Consider the following 8,436-nt stretch of genomic DNA (forward strand, 5'->3'; position numbering starts at 1 on the left):
TTTTTTTTTTTTTTTTTTTTTTTTTATTTAATTTCATTTATTTCATTTCATTTAATCCTTTTTTACTGTCGCAACCGGCAGCATTGGCCGTGATTAATGGTGCAAACGTTTATTAAGTTAATAGATCTATTAACAATTAATTTTTATAAATTCCTTCTAAGAATTCTTCTCTATCTTAATTAAAAATTATAATGTATCGATTAATAGATTATTTATGTATTAATTGATACGATCGATGAGTTAAAAAAAACATTAAACAAAATTTAAAATATTGTTCCTCTGACTTCATACGAATAACTTACATCAGTGATGATCTTCAATCTTGATTGAGTATCCACACCCTTTTTTCCTCTAATGATGAGAAAAATATTTCCAATGTCCGGACAGCTCATTAATAATTTGTAAATCATTACTTTTCCCATAAATCCGGTAGCACCGGTAATAAGAACCTTCCGGTCCTTGAACCATTCTGGTATCGTCGGTATTGTATCCATTGTTCTGATTTCTTCACTCTTTACAACTATAACAACACACGTACAAAATGTTAATATTAAATATGTTAACTTAAAATAAGAAGAAAGAAAAGCTTTTATACTTTGTATGGATTGTTAAATTACGTTTGTTAATACATTATGCACATTTGCTATGCATTATCATAGCATACATTTAATTTGATAATGCATTACGTATATAAACAAGAAAGTTTGTACCGTTCTTATATTTAAACAACGTTCATCTTTATTGATCAAAACGGCACGAATCTTCTTTATTATTTAATTAAACGTTGAAAAATATTCACAAGACAGACTGCAAAAGAATATATTTAATGATAGAAAAAGTGTTTTCCCATTGAGATAATTGAGACGTTTATTTTATAAATGACTTAAGTATATTTTTCTTGCTTTTCCGCAAAATGATTTTTTATGATAGCTAATTACAGGTGGTACACATATTGCTAGAGTTAATAACAAACAATTGACAAATCAACTTAGTCGACTTTTAAAATTTTTCCCTTCAAGATTTCAAAATCATTGATACTTATTTTTAAAATCGATCATGGAATATCTACTCGTATCTTCTATCATTTCGAATTAAAAAATAAAAAAAGAAAAAAATAAGGAAAAAAAAGGCATTGCAGATCGTCGAAAGTAATTTATTCTCAAGGTATTTTTTATTTTAAAATAACTGTAATATTTAACGAACCACGTGTGCGTTAAAAGCAAAAATTGATTGACCTTTAAAATATATATTAAATAATCAATGAGAAAGAACATTTTTTTAGATAGAAAGAAGAAACGTATGTATATAAAAAAAATCCTATTTCTTTTTTCGCCATTGTATCATTGCAATTTTTATACTTTAATATATATACTTGTTTATAAATATTATTTTGTAAATTATAATATTTGGGCATACTTTGTTTAATGAATAATTCGTATAATATAAATTGTTAATATCACATAAACTTGATCTTGAATTGAAGCGTGTACAGAATAAATTATCTAGTATGAACAACGACTAATCAGATAAATTCTTTATCCATACGATCATTTATATTTCTTTATGTTCATTGTCTGACCACTCGTTTAATTCTCTACTAAATAGGGAATAGTATTTTGCCTTATTTCAAAATTGTAATGCACGATTTAAAATAAAATGATATATGTCATTTTTGCAAAATTTACTCCCTCACAGACAAAATACAGATTCAATGTCGTTGCAATAAATAAAAATGATTGAAAAAATTCTCCACATTTTTACAAATGTTACTTCTTATATATTAACAAAGAATAATAAATTATAAATTAAATAATAAAAAAAGAGGAAAAATGTGAATAAGGGTTGAAAAAAAGTCTTTGAACGTACCTGTTTCACTCGACGTTAAAGAAGAACTAAGGTGGATGAATGTTGCCAAAGACCTTGCAAGACTACCAAAAGAAATAACGAGAGTATCTTAAAAAGAATTATTCTTATTATTCGGCTGTACGTAGCCAAATTGAACAAACAACCGGTTTCGAAGATGAAAAAAAAAATGTAACTTGATTAATGGGATTCGTTCGAGAGAAAAGAGTCTAAAATAGCAACGACCACTCGATTTGGATGCCGTCAGTGAACTCTGCACGAAAACGACTGATCGAAAAAACACGCGAGGTAAACCGAAGTCTCGGGTGCTTTCGAACTTAATGATTAATACCGAACGCTCGCACAAACGAACTGAGAGAAAATTCTGGTTCCACACGATGCTTTATTCCAATCTACTACTGTACATCCACACCACCTATCACGATCACCAACATGTTGTTAACCTTGATACTTAGAGATGGTAGATAAGTTATAAGAAGGTTTCCCTTTGTTCCTCTTCTTTTTATTTATTTATTTCTTTTCTATTTCTTTTTTACGTATGATTGTAAATTCCTATTATCCCTCATGCATGATCTCCTTTATGCATCATGTTGCCTATTTACTAAATTTTACTATATTACAGAGTTCATTGTACGCCCTTGACGCTTGGCTCGCTCATGTTTATCCAGTTTACGTGAAAGGTATGCTTATGATTTTATTCGTCTTTTTATATTTTTATCTTTTTATTTTATTATTCGTCATCTTACCTTGGGATTTCCCTAATTCGTTATTATATTAAACCTCAACTCTACATTGAAATCCCATTTTTTAAAACAATTTCTTCTCTTTTTATTATTCCCGCTCGGGATTCCCCTTAAACGATTATTTCGTTTTTTATTATCCTAACATGGCAAGAGTTATATTTTTCTTTTCAGTCGTTATATAATATACAATCAAACTTCGTTTTATTCATTTCTAACTTAAATGATTTTCGATTAAGTTTCATTATTTAACTTCGTCCCTTACTAATTTAATATCTTTTTAATGACTTTCATTATATCAATTTATTATTTCTTAAAGATGTTAACTCTTTCCAATTAAACATTTCGGAGAAGCTTAGTCAAATATTTTTTACCATCCACTATGACAAATGGATTATTTTTATTACATAATATTAACAATTTTAATACTTTTTTACTGTTCATTGCTTTTATACAAGAATAAGTTTCTTTACAACGATGATATATTAAATATTAATTTTGGAAATATTCATTTTTTCAAAAATACCAACAATGATAACAACGCAGTAATAGTAAAATCAATTTTTACAAGTAACAACAAATATTATTTATACTTGACACTGCATTATCTCATTTTATATAAACAATAAATTATGAAATTTATTGTTTAAAAAAGATAAATTATGTTTAATAATAAATCTCTTTCGCTTTTTTCTCTATTCAACATCTTTCTTATCGATTGTGTAAGCTAGGTACGTGTACCTTCTCTTGATAAGCAAATTAAACTCTGCTGAGTCGACAGTAGATAAGGTAGTAAACGTGTTCCTGTCGATAAATAATATTTTGTGGATCCTTATCATATGATAAATATATATAATTCTATTTTCAAATATATAAACTATATAAATCTTCAATATTTTACAATAAGAGAGAAAAAAAAAACTTTAAAAATAATTTTTAAATTCTATTTGAAATATATAATATAATAAAATAGTATAAAATATACATCTTTATACATAAATAAACATATTAATTTATCTGTTCATTTTAATTATATCACGCGTATGAATGCATCAAAAACTTTTTACAACAACAATAATTAATACTAGCAAAAATATTTTTTATTGTAAAGAGTATTACAAATATATTGAATACTGAATCGATTCTAATGATCTAAGAGATTCGTTAGAAGATTCGTTAAATGAAATACAAATGGATACATTGTATCACTTGTAACAAGATACAATGATCCAAAAGTATCTTGTTTGAAAAATCAACTTATCATTTATATCGAACAGATCTTAGAATCATTCCTATTCTTCAAGTTTTCGTAGAAATATATTATATTCAATTTGAGAGATATAAGTGTGTGTATATGTATATAAAAATGTACAATGTATTTTGAACGCACAGAACAATGTTCTTAAACGATTTTACTTTTTTAAAGTAAATAAATGAATAGCAGCGTTATTTAACAAAATCTGCCACCACCTCAGATCTATTTTATATAAACAATGAACGCAAAGCAACTCTTGCATAATATTTAAAACATCTCGAAGAAAAAATATATGGCCGGTAAAGCCATGCCTACTTTAAACCAAGTTGTGTTGAACATAAATTTCAAAAAGCACAAAATAAATCCAAATAATAGAACTTGAAGGGCTACATGAGCCATCTGCAATCTGTATAAAAATATATTTAATTACAAAAAAGAGAAAGAAAAAAAAAATTCAACAATGCAAAGTGCATTTCATTGATCATACTTACTTCTTCTGTTTCAAACGCGCTTTGTCGATTGTTTCATTAGGTTCCTTACTTAGATATTTTCTACAACCTATTACCAAATCTAGGAAGTAATCATCCCAAACTAATGTTTTAATGTTCAGATAGAAATCTTCCTCATCTTCCTTGGTCAAAGAATTACTTAAATTCATATAATTTGGATTATGAAACTTCCATTCTGTAAAAATGAATTTTTCAAGACGGTCTAGCGATTTATTAATGTTCCTGTGCATACGTAATAATCTAAAATATATATAAACACATGATTTATTAAATAATTTATATAATTTATTACATGAGAATTTATTAAATTATACTTTTTAAAGCTTACATCGGACGTTTTCCACTAAAACGAGTAAGTGTGTCCAATATCATTGCAGGAATTATATGTACAAAAAAGGCAGCAAGTTTAAATAAGAATATTGAGCGAACAAATTTGAGATTTGGATACCAAACAGCCTTCAACAATGGAAAATCACGTAGAAATATTGTTATTTTCGACTCTATGCTTTCCCATTTAAAAGGATTTGTTGTACTAGATGTACAATGATATACTTTTACGTCAGTCCCACTGAAATAAGTAAAAAACATATTTAATATTATAATCTAGTTATCAAATTTATTAATTTAAATATAAGTTACCCGTCACGATTAACAGCATAAGCAGCGGTAGCGATAGTATTTGAAACAACATCTACTGGAATGTAATCGTATATTAAATGTTTAGCGATAGGTAACCTCCGTACAACTCCCATACTAGCACCCATGATAAAGCCCGTTGGCCCATTTTTTGATATGGTCCATCCAGGTTCTGGCTCCTTCCAGGATCCTACAACTATAATCGCAAAAGACATTTATGAATAAAATTATACTACACAACCTTTACTTTAAATAATTAAAAACACAGTTCAAAACTTACTCATAGAAGGTCGTACTATCGCAGATGGCAAGGAAGCATTACCTACTTCATGCTCAGCCAAATGTTTGGTAAATGTGTAAGAATTAGGATGACTTCCTAATATCTTAGGTGTCTCTTCTTCTAATTCTTTTTCGTTCAGCTCTTCTATCATCTTTAATACTTCCTTAACATCAGCTGGAGCTGGATAAATTTTTTCATCTACGTCCAACAGCATTGAATTAACATATGCACTGGAAACATGGATGAAAGCCTAAAATAAGTAAATGATTGTGTAATAAAAAGACAAATATAGATAAAGAAAAGAAAAAACAAAAATATTCATTATTGGAATATGTTAAAAGTAACTTTCTAAGGTCTGATTTACCTTGAGATTTTTTATTTCATGACACAACTGAATAATTCTGCGAGTACCCAGCAAATTAATGTTAACATTTGTTTTTAAGTTAGCTTCAAAATCCAAAGTGGCAGCAGAGTGTATGACAATCTCTACATTTTCTGTAATTTTTTTCCTATCTTCTTCAGATAAACCAAGATTTTCTTCGCTGACATCGCCAGTAACAGCAATTAATTTCTCAAGATACTCCGCTCTTGCTCCATTTTTCAGTCTATAAAAAATCTGACCGAATGAAACCAAAAAAGATAAGTTTTCATTTAATACACATATACATTAAATAATTAAATAGAAAAGAAAATGAGAAATTAAAAAACAATAATATACCGGATTCATCGTTAACTCTTCCAGTCTCTGCTTAACTTGTTTGTCCTTTTTATTTCTCATAAGCAAATAAATATTCTCTAAATCAGGGCATGCTCGGAGAAGCTTTTCGATCAAATTAATACCAAGAAATCCAGTTCCACCAGTCAGAAAAATGCTTTTCCCGTTGTAAAACTCTCGCACTGACATTTTCTTCTCTAACGTCATTTTTTCTATTGTTTTCTTTGATTTCTTTTATCAACGAGTTTAATTATCAATTATTTAATTGTAATCGTCTATCGAAAACTTTATAAAAACTGTTAAAAAAAAAGAACAAAATCAAATGATTATTGATAAGAAAAACAATTTGACAATTTACGTTGGTTAATTCGAAAATGTAGAACAAAATGGAGTCACGAGTACCGGTCTTTTCTTACTGTCTCTTGGAATCTGTAGTTAGAACTGCGAACAAGTTTGCCTCTCTTCTTTCTAAACGTGAAGCATAACGAACTTGGTGGTAGGGATAAAAGAAATTTATACACGTACACTAACTCAAATATCGATTATCATACGTCATACAAGTCGCTAGACGGACTAGTTGGTTGTGTAAAAAGCAGGGGTTCTTAGTCGCATTCTTATCATTTATTTAGATAAATATTAGATCAACCTGTATTTATTTACTATCTATTCGAATGATATAATGATAAATATATGAAACAAAAATTCAACGGTCAAGAATTAATTAAACTATTATATTTACTTGATCGATAATGTCGTAATCTTCTATTATCTTTTCTTGATTCATTGCTTTGAATATAGTTATGAATTAATAATCGATTATAGTTATCAATAATATCGATATTTTATTTTTTACAATCATCATGGTGGCTATTTATTATTGTAAATATAATGATAAGGAATTAAAAAGTAATTTTGAAAATGATAACATTAATTACAGATTGCTTAGTATTATAATAATGAAATAAATGATAGCATGACGTTAGGAATTCAATAAATCTAATATTTATGTATCTGAATACAATATGTATGTGAAAATTTAAATTTTAAATAATAATAAATAAAAGATGTTATATCTCTACTAAACATTGCATTATTTAATTTAATTGAGCAAGCTTCAATTACTATGTTAATTACTACGTAAGCCAAATACCGAATAATACCGGTTTTATTCACAGGAATGTAATTTACAGAACTTGGAAGAAATCATATCCAAGAATCTTCTATAATTCAATGATTATGTAATAATATTTAGATTAATATTGATAATAAATATAAATTTATAAATAAATTCTCCAATGTTATAGGAATATATCATAAGATAATATAAATTTCAAACAATTTGTTGAACATTTCTTTTCTGTAATTTTCATTCTGTTTACTATTTTTTTCATATAAACAAAAACGTAACTTTCAATTATAAACTTCCTTTTTCAGAATTGTTTGTTTCTCTTTTCTTTTCATGAATATCACGGAGAGAATATGATTTTGATGATATAAAATGAAAATATTACAAATACATACGCTCGGTAGGAAACAAACATTCCAATTGTTGCACAAGCGACAAAAATGCATAGTTTTTACTTATGTATTATTCATGTTATCACATCTTGGTAATTTGTAATAATTAAATAAATTATCAATGGTAATTTAAATGCATCAATTGACCTAAATATTTAATTGTAATAATTTAATAAAGATTAGAAAGACATTATTGATAGGAAAGAGTATTAAAGGTCTCTTATTTATTCCTAAGACGCAGTGTTCTATTTATAAATTTTTAACAGAATATAGAAAATGTTATTGTGCATTCTCAAGAAAATGAATGCGTAGAAAAAAAAATAAATGACCAATTAGAATATGTTTTTAGAATACATAAATGTAAAATATTATGTATATTTACATACACATTTACATGCTAAAAGGAATAATGAGATAATTATATAATCATTCGATTATTCATTCTAGAAATTGTTTTTCACAAATTCAATACTTCAAAACGTATTAATAAATCTTTAGAAAATATTATATATATGCGGAAATAAGTAAAACATTTAATAAAATTCTGCATTCATCTATGGTAATACCTACCGGAATACATTCGAGAAGGGAAAGAATGTAAATAACATAGAAGAAGAACAGTGTCTCTCAACTGTCTCCAATTCAATTTCATTCATATATTCTCCTAACAATTAGTTGTCATATCCTATTTGAATGAATGTGAATAAATTTATCACTGAATATAAATTACTTTATTTTCATCGTATAATTGAAATTAATATTTAAATCAGTTATTTGTACACAAATTCCTCTTGTATTTTAAAATCATTGTCTGAATATTAGAATTAATTTTACAAATTTTCTTGTTCAGTATTATTCAATGTTAGATATGAAAAATATATTTTTTATAAACCTTTGAAATATATATTGTAATTTTGGCT

General features: G+C 26.8%; 2 protein-coding genes across 2 annotated transcripts in view; both read right to left on the reverse strand.

Annotated features, from left to right (window-relative positions):
* The window catches only part of LOC106792683 (putative fatty acyl-CoA reductase CG5065), a 10,323-nt gene extending 7,526 nt beyond the window's left edge, over positions 1-2,797 (reverse strand). The window contains exons 1-2 of the mRNA XM_014759179.1: positions 1,867-2,797; positions 303-520 (exon numbers count right to left, since the gene is read on the reverse strand). Coding sequence (XP_014614665.1) covers positions 303-494 — 192 coding nt within the window. The 5' untranslated portion in view covers positions 495-520; positions 1,867-2,797. The remainder of the gene's footprint in view (positions 1-302; positions 521-1,866) is intronic.
* A 1,110-nt stretch (positions 2,798-3,907) lies between these two features.
* Positions 3,908-6,488, reverse strand: LOC106792687 (putative fatty acyl-CoA reductase CG8306). Its single transcript, XM_014759188.1, has 8 exons — positions 6,401-6,488; positions 6,002-6,294; positions 5,648-5,899; positions 5,284-5,533; positions 5,007-5,199; positions 4,696-4,935; positions 4,350-4,607; positions 3,908-4,264 (listed from the first exon to the last, which is right to left on the reverse strand). Exons 2-8 carry the CDS (start codon positions 6,203-6,205, stop codon positions 4,126-4,128), a joined length of 1,536 nt encoding a protein of 511 aa, XP_014614674.1. The 5' UTR covers positions 6,206-6,294; positions 6,401-6,488; the 3' UTR covers positions 3,908-4,125.
* Between the last annotated feature and the right edge of the window lie 1,948 nt (positions 6,489-8,436).

The sequence above is a fragment of the Polistes canadensis genome, unplaced genomic scaffold (assembly GCF_001313835.1).
Source record: "Polistes canadensis isolate GaletaPanama2010 unplaced genomic scaffold, ASM131383v1 scaffold_553, whole genome shotgun sequence".
In the NCBI taxonomy this organism is placed as follows: Eukaryota; Metazoa; Arthropoda; class Insecta; order Hymenoptera; family Vespidae; genus Polistes; species Polistes canadensis.